The sequence below is a fragment of the Silurus aristotelis genome, assembly GCF_946808225.1.
Source record: "Silurus aristotelis genome assembly, chromosome: 1".
Classification (NCBI taxonomy): Eukaryota; Metazoa; Chordata; class Actinopteri; order Siluriformes; family Siluridae; genus Silurus; species Silurus aristotelis.
In genome coordinates this window covers 23,797,328-23,825,247 of record NC_139574.1, presented here as the reverse complement: position 1 = coordinate 23,825,247, position 27,920 = coordinate 23,797,328, and the positions used below count along the sequence as shown (strand labels likewise).

Here is a 27,920-nt window from a genome sequence, read left to right as displayed (position 1 = left end):
GATCAGCACCATTGTAATCCAGTTGTGATCATGGATTAGTAGCAGCTGTTTGTAATTTTCTCACTGCTTATAAATACGCCAATCTTACGGTATGAGCACTTTTTTGTTGTTGTTGTTGTTGTTGTTTTGCCAAGTTGCTTAAGCATTTGTCTCTTATAGTGTTACTAGCTAGTAGTTTTTGACTCTGGGTTTGGATTATCCCTTTGTATTTGTCTGATTTGTTTTGGTATTAAACTTCTGGGTATTGATCTTAAAGGAGTTTGTGTGCAATGCCACAAATACATTACAGTCTTAATAACACGTGTTCGTATTTGCAGTAATGGCGAGAAGAAGCTTTCCAAATGGTTAGTCCTCCTGTATTCCACTAGAGGGCACCAGTGTTAAATTACATTTTACATAGACCTGTTTACCATATGCAGCCGCTTTTAGATGGCATAAAGTGTCTAATATATTCAACAGCGTAGTATTAAAAAAAAAAAAAAAACATTAAATATGGAGCAGAAATATAATTATATTTTATATAGATGTTATATATTTATACATTTAGCTGCTTTCATATCTCACCGATGTTGACACTTTAGAAAGACTGTTTCTTTAAATGTAGTGACTGCACATAATGACCCACCAAAACTGGATATGTTCTCAAAGTGAGCCATAAACTATCCTATAAATCATATATCTAGATATGCCTCGACCTCAAACTCTTTTCAAAGCCACATAATAGAGCTGCTCCCCAACCTGGGTACATTTATGTGAGGGTACTCATGATCATCCTCCCATCACTTCTTATGTAAAATGTTTCATAAAATGACACTCTGAACAATCGGAATGTGAATACCGAGATTTGTCAGACGTTAAGGATGAATAGCAACAAATTTGGTTTAATTACGATGCAAAGGATCCTGGCCCCGGCATACTTTTTTTGGCCACACTTCCACCTGCCGTTCACCCATATTTATCCATCCATTCCATGTACAGTACATACAAAACCATGTACCTTAATGTTTTAAAACGTTAATGAATTAATGTATTGCTGCTAAACCTACACATTTTGCAGATATGAAAATCAGTTTCTAGAAGAATAGCATGTTCTACAGCATTAGAAATTGCATTAATTTGTATAGCAGACCATCTGAAATAATCTAATCCAAAACATTGTGTATCCATCTGCATTTTGCTTGTACAGACTGTAATTATTCTAAGCTTTATTTACCAGTGGAACAGCTTGGATGTTTAAACAGGCCCACTCTTTTGTTCCCAGCACTGAATGAATAGGAAGTGTTTGACAAAGTGGCTTTGGATTTCAGCAAAGAGCACAGCACAGCTGCTGTCACTATTTATATTATAGTGATATCATTTAAAGGCACAGTGATCGTGTAGTACACATTTCTATACATGTTTATTTCCATTTATATACTTGTTATTTTTAAAGGTATTTATTTTGTTGCTTAACACTTGTTTGCCAGTGGTTGATCTTTTTAATGACATGCTGTAGAAGTACACAAATTCTTCACTTGAGCAAAAGCATAAATATATTATTATTATTATTATTATTATTATTATTATTATTATTATTATTGTTGTTGTTGTTGTTGTTGTTACTGTATTTTTGTTTGTTTAAAAGACATATTAGTTACCAATTTTAAAATAATATCTCAAATATAAAGTCATATACCAATTAGATTATTTATTTGAGTAAGTATGGCCCTTTCCATATAAAGCATTGTGCTGAAAAGTATGCAATCAACATGTCTATGCAGGTCCTATGCGGGTTGCTTAGGAAATACTGGCCACCCAAGCAGTGTCCATATACATATTTTATTTGGCTCCATATTAAACCCACGTGGCTTCAAATGGGTCCATTATTCTGTTTTCTTTGAGAGCACATGCCCATCTAGAAACCACTCTGCTAAAAAAAAAAAAAAAAAAAAAGTCACAGAAAGTGTTTTCTGATTAAAAAAAACATCAGCTGTTCATACTTAAAACCACGAGCAAATGGTTTCCATTATGTAGTGTGTTTATGTACATCATTATATTATTATTATCAAACCATTGTAGAAACTTATTGGAATCGGGATACTAAATAGGTGTGCAGTGGATACCAATATGGTGCCAAAGGTGTTCTACTGGTCCTCAGTGGTATTCCCTAGATACAACAAGCCACCAGTAGAATTGCCAACAGAGACCCACAAGGACCATTACAGTTTCCATTAAAACCACTGCAAATTTTGGGAGGGTTTGTATTGTTTTTTCTCTCAAAGCAACAAACCTAATTGTTTTAAACAATTCTTATCATTGCTGATTAGCAATCATTGGCTACAGGTAACGTTTTGGGAAGTTTAGGTGAATAGGGGAATCTATGGAAATCTGAATATTCTATGTCGAGAAGCAAAACAAATTGATAACAGGTTCAGACTTCGATTTTGTCCCTGATCCTACATTTCCTTTGTTGTAGTGTTTTTAATGTCCACTAGAGGGAAGAGGAGAGCATTTGTGTCACACTCGGTTGATAGGAGCGAGGAGGAATGCTGCAGCTTACACACTCTCAAACTTTACCACATTTAGGTACGATATTCCCGTGAGTTCATGCATTTTATTTTTCCAGACGCTTCAATGTGTATTTCATAAGACCAAATTCGGGTTTGTACCGTCAGTTGTTTTTTTTTTTTTTGTACTTGAATTGCGAAAGTATCTGGAAAGATTTAATTCCTGCTCCATGACTCAGCTGTTCGTCCATATATAATGTAACCTTGCGCAAATACAACGTTTTTAGTGCTCCAGAGAAATCAACCTTTAAACTCCTGCATGACTCAACCGGCCCAGGGAAAGACTCATGTTCGTGTTAATGATTTCTTATTATTATATTGAAGACGTGTGTGTTATGTGTGTTATGTGTGTGTGTGTGTGTGTGTGTGTGTGTGTGTGTGTGTGTGTGTGTGTGTGTGTGTGCTGAACTCTGGAGCCCCAGGCTGTGATTTATTAGAAAACATTATTTAAAATAAACAGGATTTTTGGCAGGTCAACCCCCCAGCATATTGTTTCATTCTGCATTAACATTTTATATAAAAAAAGAAAAATCCCAAGACACATTCGTCTATTTAGAAATATTATGCATGGCTATAATAGTGTACATTTGTTAGTTGGTGTTTTTTGTTATTCTCAAAAGAAGGTAGTGATTATTAAAGGGGGAAATTGCTTGCATAGATGCATTTGTTTAATAAAAGAAACAATCCAACAATCTTCAACCAAAGGTTATGTGTAGGTATCACTGTTCACTTCTGTGCAGACTTTCAGTGTCAAACTTTGAAGTAGCAGAGACTACAAACATTGGACTCAAGGATGCAGCATGCAGTGCAGCTTAATCGATGTAGCTATGTCGAATGTTTGGCTTGACTAGTAAGAGATGCAAGATGACACGCTTGTTGGTGCTGATGCCGGAATTATCATGGAAGCTGATCTGTTTGAGCCAAGTATACAAATAAGGAGGTAAGAGAGCCTGACGGATTAAAGGATGGAAGCACTGATGCATTGATTTCATTAGATAGAGCTGAAGCGAGTCACCTTAATCAGCTGGTACTGAAACAGAATTATGGGCAAAGCAGGAAGCTGTTGATTGGATAAACGTTTTGATGAATTCTGATGGAAACTTAACTACAGAATAAATATTGGACACCATTGAAGCTCATCTTAATTCTAATGATTCATTTTTAATTTGTTCATTGGTGGATAAGAATTTTAAACATTTGTTTATTTCTGGTAATTGGCTTCTGAAGTCTCTATAAGGTGCTTTTCCACTATTCAGGTGATGATTGTTGTCTAAGAATGGTCTTCACAGTGTGCTCTAAGTCAGATGACGATTTACCCTGAAAGAGCCTTCAGCCTTGTGTAGTAAAGAATGCAGTGGGTGCAGACATGCCTGGAGGAACAACAACCCTGCTGTGGAACAGAGATGTGTGTGTAATACTGGTAGGCATGACCTGAGAATCATAGGGGAATTATTCACTACTCCTTGGAATGGTGGGAGCCTTTCAAAATACACAAACTGTTAAACTTTAAGGTTGATTGAATACAATAGCAGATTACACCATAATTTCCAGTGCTGTCATTTAACAAGAGGAATGCTTTCTGAAGCTTGGCGCCACCTACTGTAGCTTGTGCCAGTTTACTGGAGCCAATCCACCCATTGGCATGATTAGTGAAAATGGGAGGAAACTAAGAACTTGCACAGACATAGGAACAACATGGAACGTTCTACACAGACAGTAATCCCAGCTCAGGTTTGAATCAGTAACCCACTTTACCACTACGCTGCCTTTATCTTTGAGCATCACAAAGAAAGTCTGGTGATTTCCCCGCTAAAAGATATTCAGTGCATCACCATTTGGACTTTTAATGCAGGGAAAACACCTAAGTGTGCCATGGTTAGAAACTCTACTGCAGAGTTTTTTTGCTCATTCATCCTCTGATTCTCGTTGCAGGAACTGATAACTCTGATCCCCAGTTCAAGAGCCTTGAGATACAAACGAGTGTTTGCTTCATGAGCACTGCCTTATTCGGCTGAGAAGTTAACGCTTAATGGCTGACTAAAAATCATTGTCACTTTGTTTGCATCATATTGTCAGTTTAAAGCCAAGTGTGTGAAGGGGATTGGAGAGGAGAAGAATTTTTAGTTAGGTGCAAGTCAGAGTTAAAAATACTGTTTTGCTACACAGCCCATGTGCCCTCCCAGACTTCTGTCAGTTTTCTTCTGTTTACAGACCTGATTGGACAGTTCATTTTTAGGAAGCCACCCCTCTGCAATAAATATTGTGTTCACAAGTAGCCTGCCTGGGAATTACTTTATATACTGTATGGTTTGTGTCTTGTATCTACATCTTCATTATTTTGAACGGATATATAGCAGATGGGGTTTTTTAGTATGGTTTTATATGGATTTTATGGAAAGTCTTTATTTGTGCCTGTATATTTGGACGATCAGCGATTATACTGTATATTGCAGGCTTGCCTAAGGTGGACTGAAGAATAATTTTGTGTGCAAAGGACTAAAAGGTTTTTTTTTTTAACTTGTAGAACTTTCACTTTCACTTTTTGTTATTCACTAAAATTTTCAATAGGATTAGAATTATTATTATTATTATTATTATAGAAACTATCCAAGACAACGAAATGAGACCTGAAGAACTGGGCCGAGGAGAAATAATGAGAGGAAGAGGGAGAGAGAAAATGCTAGATAGAAAACAGCAAGGCTCTGCTCTCCTTCATGGTGCCGCCCTCCCTTTTCCAGTCCCACCTACTTTCCCTCTCTCATTTTTTCCTGTTAGGGAAGGGCTGAAAGGCAGCGAGCCAAGGCCAGAGACTGAGTGAAAAAGGCAGTCCAGACACTTAGAAACTCCTCCACTACAGTGAGAAGTAGCAGCTACAGCAAGCTTCCACAAACATTCTGATCTCCAAGAGCATTGCTCTGCAAGACTTCCCTCGATCAGGTAAAAACATGTAACTATTATTTCAAAGCTATGTTTTCTTATAAAATGGGAATGCTTTTGAAGTATTTTAGTGTGTGTAAGATGGATTTTTTCCCCCTTTGCCCTTCTGAGGGTGCTTTCCCAATCTAGCATGAACATTTTCTGGGATGGTGGGTGTGGTGGGGGAGTGTCTAATTGCTTTTAGAACTTTCTCAGTGTTTGTCCAATGAAGTAAAATGGTCTGAAAATGAAACTATTTTGCTTTTCTCACAGTCATCTTTGATTTATAATGAACTAAATATCATAATATTCTATTAAATGCTATGCTTTTAAATGTTTGTGCACGTTTGAAGTTTGCTTAGAAATTATTTTAAACTTGCGAATGAAGTTGTTTCATGTTTGTGACTGATGTAACAGTTAAGAAGTTGTTTTAGATTTACACATAAAAGTTTTTGTAAATGGGTGTGGTACAGAGTGGCAGGGATGGGCAGAGCAGGGAGGTAGTAAACATATGGAGCAGTTGATGACTGAATCTTGGTCATGAATTAATCTCAGAACAACAATCGGCCACGTTGATGAATACGCAATAAGCTTATTCTATGACTAAATTGAAATGGTGATTCACTATACACAATTCTTTCACAATTCTTTTTTAGCATAATTTGAGTAATCCTGTCTGGGAAAACAGATCTATTTATTTATTTTTGGCTTTCACAGAGCTGTGTTGGAGTAGACGTAAAATGTTGTTGCACTCGTCCATCTTCCAATCAGTTCTAAAGTACAATTCTACCCCACTTCACTCTTCTTTTCTCCACACAGTTTTACTGCTCTAGTCTTCGGAACCCTTCTCAAGGCCAGTAATGGAGAGTCCAGCTCAGAAGCGAACAACCCGTGGTGGGGCAACCAGCATGCCTTCGCCCACGCGTATTACTCGCCTGCAGGAGAAAGAGGACCTGTGCAACTTGAACGACCGTCTAGCAGTGTACATCGATAAGGTGCGCTCTCTGGAGGTTGAAAATGCAGGCCTGCGACTGCGCATCACGGAGTCGGAGACGGAGATCAGCCGGGAGCTGAGCGGCATGAAGGCAGCATACGAGAATGAGCTGGCGGATGCTCGCAAAACTCTCGACTCGGTGGCCAAGGAGAGAGCCAGGCTGCAGCTAGAGCTCAGCAAGATCCGTGAGGACTACAAAGAGCTAAAAGCCAGGTATTAATACATGCAACAGATACCCTCCAGCTGTGAAGTCTGCAGTCTTTGGCTTCTTGGATGGCTATAATTCTAAATTAGATTAGAATTGTATTAATCATTTATCTTGCTACAAACTCAGAGAGCATTATAGATTTAGTCATCAACCAACTTAAGTTCTAATTTATTTATTTATTCTCATTCATTTATTAAGTATTTTAAGCACTGATCTAACAGATTTGCATGTTTACCTGAGTTAATGTTTTTCTATGCTTTGAAGTCTGTGCATTCTTTGCATCTATTATTACTACCTTGGCCATTGTGATGAATTTAACATTATGAGCAAGTAGACTAGTTCACAGAGCAACCCACATTCCCCTGCTTTTTCTGCTCTGTAGTCTCTTTGCAGACACGAAATCTAAATAGGAATTCCCTAAAGCAGGAATTCTGTACCCAGACACAGTGCCTTCAGCGCTTTACCTAGACTAATCCCGATTTTTACACCTCAACATTTTTCACCACTCATGTTTTACACCCACATGATTACTATATCTTAACATGTAAGTTGTTAGAGAAGGTTGCAGAGGTAAAGATATTTATTCTTAATCCCCAAGGGAACATTTGCACAAGTTGCCCACCCTGCAAAGCTTTGAGTCATTTGCTTACACACATTCCAGCAGCAGAGTTGTAATGTCAGGTCGAAAGGTATGTTGTCTAGCAACCTTGAGCAGTATGGCAATAACGAATTTAGATGCAATGTCTTGCCGCGCCCTGTCGTGGTTACCGAACATGCTAATTATTTTTCATTTGAATAACGTACTAAATAATTGAACCAACTTGAGTGATCTGCTGTACAGGTAGCTATTAACACTGTTGGGCTTTAAGCGCTGTTTTATTTGCATTACATTTTGTTTATCAGGGAGTGCATTGTTCTACAGTTGGGTTATGTTGATGTTCTTGTTGCACTACTCCTTATATTTGACCTTCTTTGATAAGAGTTATCAAGTCCAGTACTGGAATAATGATTAACACCTTTTTTGCATCAATCCCAAGCCTTCAAGAAGCTTTTATAGATTTTTGGTGGTCACAGTATGTGACTGGTTGAACGGGATCAAGGCAAGGGACTGGAATATTTGTGGTGTGATTTGCATACTCTTTCCTCCCTTTCGCCTTAGGAAAAGCTAAGCTCTGATATATTTACTTGCTGTGTAAATATTATAAATGCTGACGCCTTCTGAAAGAAATGGCAAAACCAAGGTGGATCATATACTGTCATGGCAACTAGATTAGATTAGGGAAACACTAGGAGCCATTTGACGACTCATTTATTAACTGCCAGCATTGTTTGTTCTGCTTTCACTGATGTTAGATGTGTTGTATGTTAGATGTGTAAGCTAGGCGTGGCCCACTCTCTCTGTGTGCGTGTGTAAAAAAATAAAATAAATAAATAAAAAAAAAATATATATATATATATATATATATATATATATATATATATATATATATATATATATATATATATATATATATATATATAAAATAAAAAAAATAGTCATCGGGGGTTCTCTCTCTCTCTGTGTGTGTGTATGTATGTGTGTGTATATATATATATATATGTGTGTGTGTGTGTGTGTGTGTGTGTGTGTGTGTGTGTGTGTGTGTGTGTGTGTGTGTATATATACGTGTGTGTGTGTGTGTGTGTGTGTGTGTGTGTATGTATATGTGTATATATATATATATATATATATATATATATATATATATATATATATATATATATATATATATAATGTGTGTGTGTGTGTGTGTATGTGTATATATATATATATATATATATATATATATATATATATATATATATATATATATATATATATATATATATATATATATATATATATATATATATATATATATATATATTTTATAAAAAAAAAATTTTTTTTTTTTTTTTACAGGGCTGTCAAAATTAAAGCATTATTCATTTTAACGTCACCAATTTTTATCTGCATGCATTTCTGTTTGACCATTTTTATAAAAGAAAATATATAAAACCTTCAACCCAACACATTTATTCACAACGTCCTTTTTTAATCATAAAAATAATAAACTACACCGTACCAAATTATTTTTAATGACTAAACATTTGTTTTACTGATGCGGCAAGTCTCAAATCAAGCACCAAAATCCGCCATGTTGCACTCATCTGACAATTAAAACTGTACGTGTGGAAACATAGCAATTTAAATGATAATTATAATAAAGCAGAACCCCATAATTACTTTTAAACATTTAGAATAATATTTTGTCTTTATGCTCTATGTTGATTATTGGTTTTCACTAATAATAAACATCCATGCTCATGTTGATTAGAGTATAAAAACCTGAAGTATTTATTTAAGGTTAAATGTAGAACAGAAAAATTTGTGATTAAGTTGCGATTAAGATTATACAGCAGTGCTATTTTCTTCTGAAAAGGTTAGTCTTTAAGATATGGACACAAGCGGACACAATGCATTGTTGCCCAGAGTAACTGTGACGCATGTTCCGGTAAGCTTTCCTCAATCAGTTATCCCATGATGCTGATTTACGCTCAGCTCCTTCACCTTCTCTTTCAAACTGCTTCAGTAGCTTCTGCTGTTTGGGAGTGTTTGGTTGCCGTGGCAATGCTGCAACCATACCACGGGTGTGTGAGTTGGCGCTGACTGGAATGAGCTCTGACTCATCAGCCTTTTTGTGGCTATAAGGAAAGCAGACTGTCTCAGAATGAGATCCCAGTACACGAAACCTCTCACCTAAATGAGTAAAGGGACTGTTTTTTTGGGTTAAAAACTGAATGTCAGAAGGGGAGTACTAATAATCAATGATAAAATACAATGTAATATTTAATACAGTGTTTTTAAATGTGGACATTTTATTAGGAAAATCTACACTTTGATGCACTGATTGGCCTGTATAATGTGATTGACATATATACCCATATATACTGATTTGTAAAGCATTATAAAAGACACAGTATTTTATTACATTTGTTACATTTACCATTTTTGTTTGTGCAGTAGTATTGTTTATTTTAAGACTGATTATTGTTTTTTTAATGAAAGATTATTGGCTAGATGCATAAAAAAATGCATATAATTAAAAACTATACAACAATGTATATGAAAATTAATAATCAGGCTGATTCAGTGCTTGGTAAACATGTGGGAACCCCCCTGGAGACACAGTGTCATTTTCAGATACCCTCGCTGAGATCAGTTTACACTAACTTTCTGTAACTCTGGCCTTGTGAAGTAGCAAGTCATGAACACATGGCCTGAAATAGATGAATGACACGTCTATATGTGCCCACTGTTGCACTACCCCACACCAGACATGAGCATATGCCTTCCCTGATTATTAGCAAACAGTGGGCCCTATGTTTTGGTGGTGTGCCCCATAAGTGTGAGGAGAGAGATAGAGACAGGTGCTGTTAATGAGTCAGTTTTAACCTGTGGTTATTAGAATAGGCTCTTTTGTAGCCTGATGTATTTAAACCAATGCTAACCACATGGTAGATGAGTAAAAGGATAGCAGATGTGGGTTTATAATTTAGGGGGTAAAATCAGCACTGGCTTACTTTGTAAAGAACAAAGTAAGCTTGTAAAGAACATGCTAGCACAAACAATGTTCAGTGAGTGATGCTGTGTGTTTTGCCTTTAAATATCATTTTACTGTTAAATTAAATACAAATAAAATGTAGGCTACTACATTTAATACCTTTTGCATGGCTGTGAAGTTATAATACTTTACTTGGAACCAGCACAAAAAAAACAAACAAAAAAAACAACAACAAACATGCTAATGCAGGCTAAACATGCAGATCAAAACATTAGGTTATATTGACATGAAACTGGGTTAGTAGGAAGTACTACCTCTCGCTACTCAGTAAACGGAGACAATCCCTATCAGCCTAATAGTGCCACTAAGGCATGTTGTCACATGTGGAATGAACCATAACCCATTGAGTGTATTTTTATGTGTAATGTATGTTTGCCACAAAATTCACAAAATCGTAAAAAATTGGCGGTCGACTTGTAGTGAAGAAAAATGTAGGCATTTTGACAATATGGCCAGCACATGCCACAGAATTCTGTTGCCAAGCATTTTTGTTGCACAGACAAATGGCCAAACTTTTCATTGTGTTTGATAGTTTCGATTTCAAATGTTGCGCATGGGTGTGGTTGTGCTGCTTGATATGGGCTCGCACCTTTTTGGCTCAAACAAATGTTGGCATTGTTTTTGGGAGCTCACAATTAAACCAAATCCATCCAGCAACATGAACAGACAAGTATCTCAGTTCCTCACAGTTGCCTTGGTATTTATCAAAGTCTGCAATACCTGAGGCGGTTTATACTTTATCCTTAAACAAAGCTTTTTTTTTTTTTTTTTTTTTTTTTTTTTTTTGAGGGAACATTTAATGTGCATCATATTTATAAACGTTACTTGTCATCTTATTACATGTACCTATAGTAGTATTTCCTCTGTATATGTCTGAAAGGGGCTGCAATGTTTAGCTATAATTTTATGAACTATTTATGAACACTAAAATTAAACTGAAGCGTTTTAAGTTTCAGGCAGTTGGCATATCAGTGGGAAAATGCATGTGTAATAACACATCACATTTTCCTGTTTACTATTTCCTATTTTCTACTGTTTCCTGGATCGTTACATATTTAACTAAATAATGCTGTCTTTGCTATATACAGTATATTTACAGAAGGGAAAAAGTCACATTTAGTATTAACTTGTATAAAATATATTTATAATCAAATTAAGATATTGTCCATTTGTTCAAAATTATCTGTACATGGATACAATTGGAACAAACATTTTTATTTATAACCTCTTAGAATGACACATTCCTGTGAATGCAGCTTTGAACGCAACTCTGTGGTGCTTAGCTCAGGACACCATGGCCTAAAAAGGACACAGCGATGACTGTGGCTCACTTCCCGTTCACTTCACATGCTTTCTTAACTCTTAAAACTCTAAGGCCGCTTGATCACATGATGCTTGTGGTGAGATCGGGCTGGAGGCTGGGTGGATCTAAAAATGAGTATAGGAATGGATTTGAATAAAGTCATATCTATTTTCAATTCTTTATGTCTGTCTTTTCTTTTAAGGGTATGTAGTTTCACCCTCGAGCTAGCTGCTGGTTCAACAACATTATCATGATCTGAGCTCACCTGTCACAATGTTCACAGGTTGTGTAAGGTGAGACCGAGAGTCAGTCTTATATGCTCAGAATAGTTGTGTGATTACGCTTTCCTGTAAAACCTTCAATTCACTCTTGTTTTTTCTAATCTTTGGTTCTTCAGGCTCCACTGAGGTGCATTCTGTGCTCACTCATGAATCTGCAATGGAAACCAGATGGGTTTTAAGAACTATACAAAGACATTTTGTGTGGTAAAAGTTGAATGATTTTAGCTGTCTATAGTGCTGGTCTAACTTGCCACTCGTACAGGAAAGTTTGTGCAGTGTGCCTGTGTGCCTGTGTGTGTGTGTGTGTGTGTGTGTGTGGAGTTAAGTGGATCAGAGTTTCCATGGCTTTTGTAAACTATAAATGGCCAAGCAGCTATGAGTCAGTCACTCAGTATTATTAAAAAAAGAGATTTTGGTCCAGAATATTCTCTCTCACACACATGTGCGTGCGCACACACACACACACACACACACAGGCACACACAGGCACACACAGGCACACTGCACAAACTTTCCAGTACGAGTAACTTCCATTTACTTTCCTGCTCAAAAAAATCAACCAACAATCTGCTTCCACTTTTCTAGTTCTGCCTGTATTAGTTATACATGATGTACATTTTACTGCTTCTACGTTAATTCTAATTTGTCATTGGTAATAATCGGAATTGAGAGGTAATGAGTAGAATCAAACCACACATTAATGCAACTTGTGGTCTCAGGTGAGCTGCAGTGAGGATTGGAAAGAAGTCCTGGCCACAAACATTGGAGACTATGACCGTAGTTTGTGTGTGAATGGATTCTCACGTGGCCATGCCATGAGGCTTGTTGTGTGAGAGGAGGCTTGCTCCCCCCAACCCCCACCACAACCACACACACACACATTGAGACAAACACAGAGACAGAGCTGCCATCCAACTCTAAACTAGAGCCAGCTGTGTGAAGTTCTTTGTTGAGAAGAAATGAGTGGATATAAAATCTGCTTGTATGATGGGTTTGTGTAGAAACACTTTGATTTATTATGAAATAACAGACTATACTACAGAAGATGTGGTCCTGCTATAGTTGGTGGACTCAAGGAGAGAGTGAGTCACCGGCTTCTGGAACAGTGTGCAACTACTAAAGTGCCACGCTGGCTACTTCTACTCTAAACATCTACAAATTACCACTGCAGATCATTGTAACAGTTTGTGCATTACATACTGTGTATACTTGTGTACTTCTTGTGTACTTTAATGTTAATCAATCACCAATGAGTATACAAGCTCTCAGTAATTTTTCAGCGTGTGTTGACGTGTTAATCAAATTATGCAAATTATTACTATTTGTCCGACTCTGCCAAGGGGTAAAGGCATTTGTTGGTGCAAGAGGGAAGAATGTTTGTGATTTGCTGGTGAAAATTTCAGTTCAGCATACAATACACACCCTTAAATCTACACCAAAATGGTGTGCACACATCATATGCTTAACACTCTGAGTTTCTTAATGTTATAATAACTGTTCTTTCTTCATTTACCTAAAAATTTAAGAGACAAATAATCGTACTGCAGAAAGTCGTGTTTCTGTTTTGTCCTTGCTATCTAAAGGGCGTGTCTGAGGTTATGGTAAATAGTCTCTGTCATTTCATATATATATATATATATAAACTTTTGTATTTTTTTTACATTTAATGAAGTGATGCAGTTTCTGGAAGCATTTTAAAACTTTTCTGTGTTCATCTAAGTTGTGCATTATCATGTAGATCTCTGGCATTGCACTGTCAGTGATGTGTAGCCCAATCTTCCATTTCACCCTGATTTCAGGTTGTCTCGGAGCGAGCATTCCTTTGCCTTGATTCAAACGGTTTTCTTGTGAAATTTACTACATTAACACAGTATGTCCCTAGTATCTGATTGCAAAGAGTTTCTAAATGCATTGAATATTTTAACCGGATATATCAGAGCATATCCAGCATCTTTTTGCTATATCAACCTTTTTATTTTGTATATATTTCCCAGCTTTATGCAACATTCTGGAAACTTCTCTCAATTCCCACCTCCTAGTTTATATAGATAAGGTCATGCTTTTGACTTGTGCAGCTGCTATTTCCAGACTGTTTATATGAAGACCTTTTCCTTTTTCAACAATATTCCAAATAATATAACCCTCTGTTTTTGAGTTAGAGTTGTCCTTTGGTAAGAAGGGAAGTGTTTAGGTCCACTGGGAGCAAGCAGGCCCCTTAATTAAAACTGGACTGTTTATAGAGTGACTCACACATGGCACCACCCAACACTGGAACACTGGCAAACACAAGGAATGAGAAGTGAGCTACGTCAGTTATGTTTAGGTTTACTGTAGTGTTTATGCAGACACTTGAAATAACCGTGCAATGAAAAGTGCTGAAATCTCCTTACTTTTAAGTTTGCAAACAAACAAGTTATATAAGTATCCTGCCTCTGCTACCTGCATATTTTGAAGAATGGATCCATATGCAGACGTGTGAAATCATTTGTGCGTTACTATAGGCGGTGTGAACTTTAACAGCAGCAGAAGGGCAGTGTGTGCAATAAATGCTGGTTCAAGAAAAGAATGACAGGAATGCAGATACTAAGAGAAAACGGGATGTCACGCATGCACAGGTGTATCTAAAAAACGTGCTTGTGTGTTTTTTTTTTTTTGTTTTTTTTGCGCTTGTGCTAAGCCCTATAACTTGTGTGTTTGCCTGGCAGTTTGTGATGGTGTTTAAAGGTGTGTGTGCATGTATACGGGTGGCCTTTTATGGGAAATGACATTGTTTTTATAACATGACTTGTCTAGTCCACTTCCTAACTTATCTGGATTAGCTGGAATTTTTTACACAACTCTTCTGACACTTCTGGGTTTTTTTGGTTCTTAGATTGCTAAAGGTTTCTACTTAGAATCCCTTATGATAGGGGTGCCTCCAGGGTAACACACCCATTCACCTAATTCCTGAACGAGTCTGAGGAATAGTGTGTGTTTTGAGGTTTTGTGGGAAGTGTGTTTTTGCTCGCAGTGGTTTGGCAGTAGTTGGTTAAAGACCTATTTTAGTCCATGGCAACGGTAGTGTTTAGGGAAAGCCCAGTCCCAGTGTCCTTGAAGATATTGTAGCCAGGATTTCCATGATCGGTACTCAGTCAAATTCCTCCTGGCATCAGCATTCAACAGGAAAGCTTTGAGAATGTGTTTATTGTGAGGGCTATTTAATCACAGACCTGAATTAAGATATTAATGCCATTGGGACACATTCCTGTTTCTCACACACTCATAAACACACAACAACCCCCCCCCCCCCCCTCTCTCTCTCTCTTTCTCTCTTTCTCTCTTTCTAGAGGCTTTCACATTTTTGCTTCTCTCTGTTTGCTTTCATTATGCCCTGTGATGTTTCCTTTGTGATAATAAATGGCCACAGCTTGTTCTTCCCTCCATGTTCTCTTCATGTACAAGCGAATGATTTACTGTCTGTGCATTAGAAATTAGAATACCACAATACATTTTAATACCCATTTTTTTGTTCTGCTTTTTCAATTCTGTTTATTTTTTTCTCCTAGCCCCATTGTTCTTGTCTTTTTTAATCTATTCAATATGGTCCTGAGATTGTGATAGTTAATGCAGTATTAAACTCCAAGCTCAACCCAGTGTGTTCTTCTAGGGCCAACATTTAATAGTAGCAAACACAGAAAAGAGGAGTATTTACACAGCAGCAGGGCTTTTATGATTTTCTCTGGAACTAGGAAATGGCTTTATAGGCAGCTTTTTCTTTATTTTTACAAAGACAATAGGTGGACCTGATCCAAGGATTATACTGTGGCAGTGATAGTTTTTTTTTTTTTAAGATATGTAGCATGATAAGCAGATATACATTGGAAAAAATGTTCATCTAAACAATTTGCAGACCCTAATAATGAAATTATAATATGTAGCGGGGAATTTCTGCTTTTGTTTGAAGATGTTCTATGCAAATTCCTGGCTAACAAACTTTAAACCTGAAGCAGCATTGTCAAACAAACAGAGTGCAGAGATCTTTCCTTGACTTCCAGTCTAAGCCCCCACAAAAAAGAAAAGCAAAGAATTAGGTTCACAATGCTGCTCTTTATCATCACATAAGTCATCACTTTTCAAAACATTTAGCCTGGTATAATGAGAACAAAACTTAAATCTGTCAGCAGGGGAGCAAAACATTGTGGTTTGGTGAGTAAGTTGTACTCTTTACTGCGATTTTGTTTCTTTAGACCACCAAAAGTAAGTCTCAGCCTGCATTGCGTGATTCCAAATGCAATCCAAGTTCCTAATGGATTTTGATCAAAAGAAAATGCTGGATTATCCACAACACACTACATCCAAACTCCACCTAGTCATAACATCATGGTTTTATTTATTTATTTATTTATTTTCTACTTTTATCTTCGTTTTTCTTTTTTTTTTTCTTTTTTGTTGGCTTGCTTTTTTTTTGTGGCTGCCTGGGGGGGGATGCAGTGTAGCTGTAGCTCAGTAGTGGTTGGGAAGGTGTTGGGTCATTTCTTGATGACAAATAGAAGAGCTCAGATTATTTTAATTATCACCATGAAGTCACCCAGCACCTCCTTACCATGCCATGTAGAAATCTATAATATGTAAGATTACAACTATTGATAGAACCATAGTCACAATTAAATGAAGCACTTGGAGTATATTTGCATGCTGGTCATAAGATTATTGTGTCTGCAATTTAGATTTCTGTGCAAATATTTATGTATCTTTGTGAATGAACAGTTGAGATGAAAAGGCAGGGAGATTTGCAGGGAGGGTAGGCAGGGTTTGTCTTCTGGAAAACATCTCAGTTCAGCTGGTTATCTTTTGTGACAGTGGGGCCAAATCCTGGGGGGGCTGTAACATTTCATGTCAGCATCACACTGGCTCTTTCTCTGGTTCTTTTCCTAATTCAATCCCATGCTGGCACTAAAGTGCCCTCCTCCATTCAGCAATTCTTTTCCCAATCTGTTTACTAAGATGGTTTGCCTCTATTATGGGTTGCATTTTTGTTGTGTTTTGTTGGTGTTTATCCAAAGTTAAATAAATGGCCTGGCAGTAAAACCCATATGGTGTTGAGTTTTTACTGGCTGTTAATAATATGGCAAGGGCAGTTAAGGTCATGTTTTATAGTTTTTTTTTTTTTTTACAAGGTTCAGACTCTATGCTTAAGTTAACCATTTGAAATCACAAAAAAAGGTAGGCCTGCAAACTTTTATGGAAAATAGTCCTACAAGCTCATGTGTTTTGTCATACTTGAGTGTTCGAGATCGGCTCATCTATCTGAGACGAATTTTAATGCTCATATTTTACCCTGTGGCAGCTAAAATTGCTAGGTTTCTGGAGCGATTGCCATCTATCCACAGTCATTTGTGATATTTTTATACATGTAACAAGCCTACTGAGCTCCACTGAGGGTTCATTTATAAGTAGGGCTATGTGGAAAAAATTCAATGTGTGACAGAAACGGAATAAAACATTAAAAACAACAAAAACAAGCACAATATACTACAAACAAGGTAAGAAATAAATGGGATTTCTGATTGCTATAATATATAACAGTTCTAAATTACCATCGAGTGATACAATAGTAAAGTACAGTTAACATTTTTTTTCATTGGTTTCTTCTGTGCATAAACTTTCCTCTTGTCTTGCTTATGTGTGTCTGTAGGAACAGTAAGAAAGAGGCTGAACTGGAGTCGGCTCTGGCCAGGCTGAAGGATCTGGAAGCTCTCCTCAACTCCAAGGATGCTTCTCTCACCACAGCCCTGGGAGAGAAGAGGACTCTAGAGGCTGAAGTCAGGGATCTGAAGTCTCAGTTAGCCAAGGTAGACATACTATATACTAGATGGTTATCTTGTAGTCTACTTGTATCAGTCGATAAATGTTGGCTGTAGTTGAGAACAAAATTCTTGAAAAGACTCTCTGGTCTTTTGAGTGTATTTTAGAACAATGATTTATTCACACAGGCTTGGATTAATAGAATATATTGCATTGTCTAAGTTTTTCTCGTGGTTTCTAATGGTCATATTCCTCCCTTCACTTGAAACAGTCAAAATCTGAAAACATTGTGTTTATTTGTAGTTGGAAGGCAGTCTGAATGATGCTAAGAAGCAACTGCAGGATGAGATGCTGAGGAGGGTGGATGCAGAGAACCGCATCCAGACTTTGAAAGAGGAGCTGGAGTTCCAGAAGAACATCTATGCTGAGGTTACTGCTCTATAATCATTAATGTGCCTAAAGATCTCCACTGTAAAGCTGTAGTGAGTGTGGGAAGCACCTTTTTTTTTTTTTTTTTAATCCCCTATAAGCTAACAGGTGAACAGACAATATAGAGCTATTTAATAGCGCACCCAATCATAATTCATGCACAGAATGTTTCTAATATGAGGTCCTTTGGTGTTGCAGGAGCTGCGCGAGTCGAAGCGTAGGCATGAGTCACGAGTGGTGGAGATCGACAGCGGTAGACCGCAAGACCTTGAGAGCAAGCTAGCTGAGGCTCTGATTGAACTTCGTGGCCAGCACGAGGATCAGGTCCGCATTTACAAGGAGGAGATTGAGAAGACCTTCACTGCCAAGGTAGCCTAATCTGGCTGTGGTTGTTCTTATTCAACAGATTCTTCTTCAGATGAGTTAAATGCAGACTCAGTCCAAATTCTATGCCATTAACATTTGGTTTTGTCCTCTAGCTGGAAAATGCGCGTCAGTCTGCCGATAGGAACAGTCACCTAGTTGGAGCAGCTCATGAGGAACTGCAGCAGACACGTGTGAGGATGGAGAGCATGTCTGCTCAGCTGTCCCAGCTCCAAAAGCAGGTGAGTAATCATTACAGATTAACAAAAAAAAAAAAAAAACGTACACGGTCACGAGTTTCAGTTTATTGAATAGACATGGCTGTTCCAGCGAAGTATGCTGTATAAACAGATTTATTGCACAGCTCTATTTGCTTATCCAAATTATATTTTATAAAACTTTAGATTTATGAAAACCTACACCCTCTAAAATACATCATCTAGATTGGCCAAGCACTGCAAACATCTAAATCTTACTGATTAAAACAAAATTGTATACACAATACTAAATGTTTTTGATAGATTAACCAGTTTTCAGGATTAATAATCCTGCAAACCAAAGACGACATTACTTGACTGTTTCGCATAAATCTTTTGACATATTCACAGTTCGTTCAATTAACCAGTATCACTGTACTGCAATCTATACTATACTCTATACTCTATTTATATACTTATAGACCTTATAGACAAATATACTGTTGTCCAACAAAATAAATACATAATAAACTAATACATAAATACATATTAATATGCTGATACATTACCAAAAACGTTCCAAATCAAATGACACTCAAATTATTAGAATTATTATTATTATTTTTTTGCAAATAGTGTTGCTGAAAATGTTGACTTTGTTAAGCCTGTTGTTTGTAAGTTTATGACCTTCAGGAAAAATATCCAGTCTATACTCTGATTTTAATGGCTTGAAGATTCTTGATTACTTCCCTCTTCTTATCTTTTTGTTCTGTGTTATGTTTGCACAATGTACTGGTTACCCACTTAATTTCACAAGATTTGCATTTATTTGTATACATCTTTTTAAAGAATTTTTAGAGTAACGGAAGAGGAGACTCATTGATGTTTGATTCACTTGTTTTCTGTGTGCTGCCAGTGTTTTTCCAAATGGTCACAGAAGCACTTTCTCTGCACTCTAGTATGGCTCAGTATTCAATAGTATCAATAGAGTAGTTTATTTTTTCGTTTTTTTGCAATGTGAGGGAGTTTTTTTATTTTATTTATTTTTCATTCATTCATTCAGGTTTTTCCCATTATTAAGTTAGTCATGATCCAAAGACCACTCTCTGTAGCTCAATGGCACCACCAACTGGAAGTTAAAAGCTGTCTTTTGGAGACAAATTAACAGGCCATTCAGTTTAAAAATTTTAACCAACATATTTGGGGGATGGGGTGAGCACTGAGATCCGGCCTTATAACTGTAATGCTGTAATAAAAGCACAAATGAAAAAATATTTTGAAATAATGTACAATATAATGGTAAATGTATGATGTTGGGAATTGTATATGATCTATTCATTCCTACATCAATTTGTCATGTGTATTAGCTGGCTGCCCGGGAAGCTAAAGTGCGTGAGCTGGAAGAGTCTCTGTCTCGCGAGAGAGATCTCATGCGCCGCCGGTTGGAGGAGAAGGAGAAGGAAATGGCAGACATGCGCCACCGCATGCAGCAGCAGCTGGATGAATACCAGGAGCTGCTGGACATCAAGCTGGCTCTGGACATGGAGATCAGTGCTTACCGGAAACTGCTAGAAGGAGAAGAAGAGAGGTAAGAAACAAATAATGGATGTGATGAATATTAACATGCTGAACCTTGTCATGGAACTCAGCTGAGTGCAACCAGTGGGTCTTCTTACTAACCACACTTTTTCCTGTAGGCTACGTCTCTCTCCAAGTCCTCCTCCTGGTCGTGTGATATCCGTCACTCGTACCTCAGGCTCTGGCGCACACACTCAAACCCGGATGGCTCATAGCAGCACTACTCGCACTTCATCTGGAAGTGCTAAAAAACGGCGCCTAAATGATACAGACAGTGAGGCGTCCAGCGTGACTGGTGGAACAGTGACACGCACTCGCATTTCCCAGCAGGCATCAGCCAGTGGCCGAGTCACTGTGGATGAGGTGGATCTAGAGGGCAAATATGTCCGTCTCAACAACAAGTCTGATCAGGTAAGAGGGAAATAACATTTAAAGTCCCCATGATAATGTCCACAGTAATATGATGCAAGGCAAATTCACACTAATAATTAAAAACATTAAAAATAAGGTTATAATATGTAGTTCCAAAGTTCAATTAATAAATGTATGTGTATTTAAAATATACTTTTAGTATATTTACTTTGACTTTATTTGGGTTGTTATAAATTAAATAAAGCCTATTACATAGGAACTTCTACACTTGGAACTCGCTATATAAATCTTTTATATCGTCATAGTATACTTTTATTGTTATATTTTCACTCACACTGTACTATAATCTGTTCTACTGTTTCTGTTTTCCTCTTCTCAGGACCAGCTTTTGGGCCACTGGCAGGTGAAGAGACAAGTGGGCTCTGGTACTCCAATCATTTTCAAGTTCCCACCTAAATTCACCCTCAAAGCAGGACAGACCGTTACAGTGAGTTAATCACACACTTCACAATGGTAGTGAATTCTCAGTGGTGTCAAAAAGTCACCAAGTGTAAATCAAGTCTTAAGTATTATATGCTGGGTTTTCATTTTCACAATCAAGTTCGTAAGCACAGTAATATGTAAAAAAAAAAAAAAAACAACTGAACCATATACAGTATTTAAATTTCTCTCTCTCTCTCTCTCTCTCTCTCTCTCTCTCTCTCTCTCTCTCTCTCTCTCTCTCTCGATCAATTGAGTGCTGGTATAAGTTAAACACCTGTGGGTTTATTTAAAGGGTGCCCATTCTGTTGTTAGATATACTGTATGTGATGCTATGAAAGTTAGCTAAGACTTTCATACGTTTATGATGTTGGCATACAAAAACCTTCAGCGCTCTGTTATATATATTTGACTGAAACTAAGAGGCTTGTACTTGTTCCCACATTACTGTGCCCCTGGATCAAGGCCCATAAAGACATGGTATGACAAAGTTGGTGTTAAAGGACTTAACTAAGTCTCACAGAATCTTGACCTCAACGCTACTGAACACCGTTTGTGTTCATAGGCTTCCTCAATAATGCTCGTGTGGCTAAAAAGGAGAAATCTTTACAGTAAGACTTAAAACTCTGGACTTTCCAGAAGTGTTGAGGCTATTACATCAGCACAGGGGAAGGAACAACTGCATATTAATGCATATCAATGCCATTGATAGGATGTTTAACAACAAAGTGTCTTCTCAAGTAAATTGTACTCACACTGTCTCTGTTTGTCTCTGTGTTGACAGATCTGGGCCTCAGGAGCTGGGGGGACCCACAGTCCTCCTTCTGACCTGGTATGGAAGGGTCAGAACTCCTGGGGAAGTGGAGATCTCTTCCAGACTACCCTGGTCAACTCCAGTGGAGAGGTGCGGCATGAACCACTCCCCTCGACATCTTGGAGTTAATTTACTTTAGAACATTTTCAAAAATTTTGCTCATTTTAATTCTTTCTCTAGGAGATGGCAATGCGGAAAGTGACACGCACACTGTTCCAGGAAGATGATGATGAGGAAATGGTATGTATTCTTTGACATTAGCATTTTTCTTTTTTTTTTTTTATCCTAAACTTCATACAATTGGACTAGGGTTGAAACGAATTCTTGAGCAACTTGAGTAATTATAATACAAAAAGCTTTGTTTAGTTCATTTAACTACACACGGAGCACTGTGTTTCCCCACGGACCAATATTACTGATGCATCACCTGTTAAACTCTGGGCTGCTCTGAGGTCTCATTTATAAATTGCAATAAAAAAAGGCTTATGCATGTTTCCAGCCCTGTTTTATGCATTAATGTATTTTTTTTTTTTTTAGCAAATTCAATTTTTTTTATAAAACAGTGACACATCTATATAGCTCTACATGAATCTTCAAAGCATCCTCATAGCCTTTTTTAATTATCATGAACAACTTTAAAATGTTTCTCTTTTGTGACTGTTTAACTCGTGTAGGCTGCTCATAGTACATGTGGAGATGGAGAGTATAACCTGCGTAGCCGCACAGTGATCTGTGGTTCATGTGGTCAGCCATCAGACAAGGCTGCAGGCACCTGTGTGTCAGTGAGCTCTGGGGTCTCTAGCGCCTCTCGCTCTTACACTAGTGGAGGGGGAGGGGGACTTCCTGAAGGCCTGGTCTCCCACTCCCACTCCCACTTTATATTTGGCAATGACAAACCCAGACAGGTACAGTATGAACAGTACCCTCACAGAGTACATATCGCTATTATATAAAGCAGTAAATGAATAAATAATTCAATGTAATATTTACATAAAATTGTTAATTTTATTTTAAAATAAAAGAATTTTGGAAAAATGTGTAAATATTATTTTTGAAAAATTCTCATCAGAGAAAAATGCTAATTATATGGTTACACTTACTTGACATTATTATTTAGTTTAGTTTTATGCTTTGTTTACCTTTTAATACTGTTTTAAAATCAAAAATATAATTGTAATAATATAATATATAATAACATCATTTTGAATTGTCTATTTAAAAACACCATTATATTTATTATGAATTTGGCTATTATACTAGAGTAGCTTTTACTGTAGTATTAAAATTCTCTTTCTATTTTTACCCACAGGGTGGTCCTAAACCTGAAAACTGCTCCATCATGTAGATGCAGAAACAACCATGTTGTCTGCTCAGTTCAGCAAGATCAGTTATATGTACAAACTGGGCAACTTGATTTCTAACTTGGTCATCTATATTTTTTTTATTTTTCATACTTTATATACGTAATTCATGTTTTGTATGTAATAATCTGCAGGTTAGATGAAATGCTTCTGTCTGGCAGACTGCTTGCATGCAGCTTGGGTGCTATAAGGGGTTTGTATATAAAGTACTATATGCTAGTTTTTGCATGTGGGCTATGCAGTGGCTTTCCTTTAAAGATGTTCATGGAGAGAGAGGTAGGCACATCAATTCACACTTATCTAGAGAACAGGATCCCGTCTTCAGCTGTCTTATAAAATGCTGTCACAACACGCACATCTTAACACTCCTGTCAGCATCTTTATTTCCATAGGATCAGGGGTGTCTTCGAATGTACTGTACTGTAAAGCTATATTTGCATATTTTTGTTCCAATTTTTCGCAAATGGATTCATAATTCAGAAGTGCGCAGCAAAGTGTTAAACACTAACTCAGATTTTGGAAAGGCAGGACGCACAGTCTTGCATGAAAGATTAACAGGATCATGGCACATTATTTAAGAAGCTTTTTGTATGGCATATGGTTTGTATTAATATGAATGTAGTCTTAAAGATTCGTGTGTCAGTGTTCTACTTTTCTTCCTATTATGCAAAGGCAGTGGACAGTGTTGGATTTAGAGACAAATATTAGCTACATGTTGGTTCCTTTTTTATGTTGTCATACAAGACATACGAAATATGTCCTTTATATTTTTTTGAGCTTTTGAGAATTGAAAGTCTATGCAATTTTCCATCAACTGTAGATAATACATGTAGGTAACAAGGTGGTTAAGAATATAGAACAGTTTGAAACTATTTTCTAAGATGTAACAGTCATTATAACTTAAAGGTCTGGAGAACAAGAAATGTGTAAAAGTAATAGAGTTATTACAAGTGATTTTGTGTACATTGAAGGGCTGAATTTTGTATTGAATGCCAAAGAGTTAAAATGGGAATAGTCTCTAGTCTGAGATTTCGTATATTTATGAGGACAGTGGAACATTTAAATCGAATTGCAATGTATAAAAGGTGTGTATGAGTGTTGATTGTTTTGTGTACTCAGTGCTGGACAGCTGAAAGTGTTGACTGTTGTTGTTGTCACTCCTCTCTTTTCAAGCAGCTATTAGTTAGACGGCAGGCGTCCACTCCTCCAACTCTGTGTAGCCTTCACTTACTAGAGTTGGGCTTTGGTCTTGGAAAACACTCCTTACTGGCATGTTAGCTGACGTTCATAAAGCTTTATGAATTCATGGAGACATGTATACAGTGTGTGAACATTTGGAGAGCTGGATAGGACATGCCCCCATTCTAAGATACTTAAATAACTTCTCTGTATCTCAGAAGGTGGTGGACAGGACACTAGCTTGCAAAATTAGTGGACGCTTTTCCCTTTTCATGTTATGCTTAAATGCTAATGCTAAAATGCTGTGGGTTTTGGTCAGGCAGTGGAACATTTGTCAATTATTTTCTTTTTTTTTTTTGGAATTTAGTTAAATTGAATTTTTCTGATAAATTAAATATATTTAGATTTATTAATTAATGCCTGACCATCAGTCATTAATGTTAACAAGTTTAAAAATTTATGGGGTGGAATAATGTAATCATTATTATAATTTTTTTATGTTATGAAAAAAACTTCCCCATTTCCCCTCATGTTCTTGAACAGAGTGTATTCTGTAATTGGCAACAAATGTTTTCCCCCATTTTCTGCTTTTTCTGCTTTTTTTTATATATATATATATATATATATATATATATATATATATATATATATATATATATTTTTTTTTTTTGTTCTGCATATAAAGGTGATTATTGATGTTTATTGTGTAGGCATAAATAGTGCCTTGAAATCTTTCATTAAAAAAAATACTATTTCGCACTCTTGGATGTTTTAGGTCATTATTTAAAATGTGTGAAAATATAAAGGCTTGTCTGAAAACACAAAAGCAGTCCAGTAGCACTTTATAGTGAATTAAAATAAAATGTATTTCATGTGTGAAAGTAGGTGTTAAGATTAAACTTGCTGAGGAAGCAGAATTATAGACATTTTCTGTACATAACGTATACAGTTAACAAATGTGCACTCATATTGAGCGAGACCAGATCTCAGGTTTCCTCATGCTCTCTGTTAGGAGTACAGGCAGTGTCCACCAGGTTGCAGTGTTGTGTTTCTGCAAGAAGTTATTAAAACTAGGTCACTTATCAATCCTATGCACGTTTTTTGGTGCAGCAGTGCAACTGTCTAAGCAGAGTGGACCTGTGTACTCATTTATGGCAGTGTTGTGGTTTGTGTTGATCTGTGATACTACACTACTATGCCTCAGTAAGCATATATATATATAGAAATAATATATAATTATTATTATTTGTTTTTAGAAAGGTTTTGTGTAAATGTGCATGGGACAGATCATATCACAAGCATTTAATTCCAGGATATGTATGTATCGTTAAGCACTTTTCAACTTAACAAAAATGTTTGCCTTCTTTTTTTATATAAACCTTGGAAGGCTGAAAAACTTAAAGTAATGAACAAGGGAGGTGATTGATTTTAATACTTGTGGCAGATGTTTTCCAGAATAACTGATCCAAAACAAAGGAAAAACTATTTTCTTGATCCACAAATCAAATAGCTTATCAGTGACCGAGAGTGCATAAAGGACATTTTCTTGGGTCTTTTAGAGCAGTGGTCCCCAAACTTTTTTGCTCCACGGACCCGATTAATGTCGGACAATATTTTCACGGACCGGCATAAAAACTGTTAATTTTTAAATATAATTATAAACGTGAATCCCCTGTGTTGTTTTTTTTTTTATTTTTTTTTATTTTGCTCGTTTTGGTGTTTGAATTTAGCGGTAATGTATTTTGTGTTACAGGCCGGAGCCTCTTTAAGAAGGTAGTGGATGGAGGTAAGACATGTGATCGAGGCATCATGACATTCATCAAGAGTGAGTCATAGACAGATGTGGTGGAGAGAATCCGGTCATTTTCCAAAATAAAACATTTCAGAATCAGATAATAAATAAAACAGAAATCATGTAAGTTATATATTCTTTCTGTGCGGCCCGTTACAATTGACCCACGGATGGGGGTTGGGGACCACTGTTTTAGAGCACCAAGCTATCCTATGTGGCTTAAAGTGTGTGGACACCTGACCATCACATCTACAGCATATTAATTTTAACGCCTCATTTTGAACTCTTCTTCTGGGAAGGCTTTTTAAAGACCAACACAAAGTCATCCATTAGACTGTCACTGTAGTTTGAATCCAGTGGCTATTTGTTTTACCCCACTCCAACTCATGCTTGGCATTGTTCACTGTGATCTTGGGCTTGTGTATAGCTGCTTGGCCATGTGAATCCATTTCATTAAACTTTCAACATATAGTTCTTTGGATGATGTAGCTTCCAGAGGCAGTTGGGAACTCTTCATTGAGTGATGCAACAGATGATAGTTGATTTTCAACACACTATGCATTTCAGCAGTTCAACCACTTGTAAGGTCTCCTGCTTTGTGGCTGAAGCCTGCATCCGTCCACAAACTACATTGGTGAAATAATACCTAGACTTCTGTAACAAAGCTTACAAACGGTTAAACATATTACACACAGACTGAAATGCATAAAAATTTCCAGTTTATTTACAATATTTACAATTCTTGAAGGATTACATTCAACTGACATTAAAAGCTGAGATAATGCACAACCTTCCGAAGACACGTTTTATTAAGCTGTAATGAAAATGTAATATCTACCTCATGATGGGTCTATTTTATTTGAGTGTTTCCAAATACCATGAAACCATAAATCAGTATTAAAATGAGAAGCGAGAAGTAAAGCTGTCATACGTTGAAAAATTAATTCAATGTCCACCAGATGGCAGTGTTATGCTGCTGCAAGGAGTTATAATCCAGTTTCCTTTACCCAAATACTGGTCTCAGTACACATTGTGCTTTGGGTGCATGTTTCATGTTCTTCTAACATCTCTTCATTTTGCAGATGCTATATGGCTGGGTAAGTGACACCCTTATTTTTCCGCTGTCTTGCAGGGACAGATGTTGTTCCCCTTTAATTTGTATGGAAAATACAGTGGTAAAACAGGCAGTGGTTGTGCTTTAGGAACATGCCATCCACTAAGATTTCACCCATGCGAGGGTGTTGAGGCTGTGATTAGTTGGCCTGCCTACGTGGCGATGGTGAGGGAGGCCTGCGTACTGGTGGCAGGTCGTAATGTCCTGGTATGTGACTGTTGACTGGCAAGTCGTAATGGTTCTGAGGATCGTGTTCCAGAACGTTTCCAAGAGGACATTGTTCTGGAAAAAATGGGACATGGAACATTTCAGAGTCCAAACCAAATAAGAACATTTGCTTGCTTCGGCCTAATAAAACATTCTAGCTAAAATGCCAAAATTACCTCTAAGAATAACTCTTGAGGGAAAAACGGTGATTTGTCTTTGGTACAGCAACATAATGAGCAGAATTAATATAAACATGTGCTATATAAAGTGACATTTGAGGTCCAAAGTCTATTTTTTAGTGTTGTGTTCATAGGTTTGCTAAATCAGTGTTTTTGCTGGAGTAAGCTTTAGTCAGCGA

The 27,920-nt window shown here is 36.9% G+C and overlaps 2 protein-coding genes across 11 annotated transcripts in view; one reads left to right on the top strand and one right to left on the bottom strand.

Moving 5' to 3' along the window:
* lmna (lamin A) lies at window positions 1-25,208 on the top strand. Of its 5 annotated transcripts, XM_083552736.1 has the most exons (15): window positions 1-89; window positions 2,456-2,565; window positions 5,322-5,483; window positions 6,282-6,669; window positions 17,567-17,723; window positions 17,980-18,105; window positions 18,304-18,474; window positions 18,585-18,710; window positions 20,033-20,253; window positions 20,363-20,654; window positions 20,995-21,102; window positions 21,880-21,999; window positions 22,090-22,149; window positions 22,584-22,814; window positions 23,219-25,208. In XM_083552736.1, the coding sequence occupies exons 4-15, from the start codon at window positions 6,323-6,325 to the stop codon at window positions 23,252-23,254; spliced, it is 1,995 nt and encodes a 664-aa protein (XP_083408862.1). In that variant the 5' UTR covers window positions 1-89; window positions 2,456-2,565; window positions 5,322-5,483; window positions 6,282-6,322; the 3' UTR covers window positions 23,255-25,208. The 5 variants fall into 5 exon arrangements, with proteins under 5 accessions (XP_083408862.1, XP_083408865.1, XP_083408863.1 ...); XM_083552739.1 differs by lacking the exon at window positions 2,456-2,565 and having other exon boundaries at window positions 5-89; XM_083552737.1 differs by lacking the exon at window positions 1-89 and having other exon boundaries at window positions 2,488-2,578.
* Window positions 23,324-27,920, bottom strand: part of pear1 (platelet endothelial aggregation receptor 1) — a 38,285-nt gene continuing 33,688 nt past the window's right edge. For all 6 annotated transcript variants that reach the window (XM_083552688.1, XM_083552683.1, XM_083552685.1 and 3 more), the window contains one exon: window positions 23,324-27,637. In XM_083552688.1, coding sequence (XP_083408814.1) covers window positions 27,495-27,637 — 143 coding nt within the window. In that variant the 3' untranslated portion in view covers window positions 23,324-27,494. The remainder of the gene's footprint in view (window positions 27,638-27,920) is intronic.

Coding starts and splice junctions, on each gene's coding strand:
- lmna (XM_083552736.1), top strand. CDS start 6,323: ATGGAGAGTCCAGCTCAGAAGCGAACAACCCGTGGTGGGGCAACCAGC. Junction 18,475..18,584: donor AGAAGACCTTCACTGCCAAG/GTAGCCTAATCT, acceptor TTTGTCCTCTAG/CTGGAAAATGCGCGTCAGTC. Junction 22,150..22,583: donor AAGATGATGATGAGGAAATG/GTATGTATTCTT, acceptor TAACTCGTGTAG/GCTGCTCATAGTACATGTGG.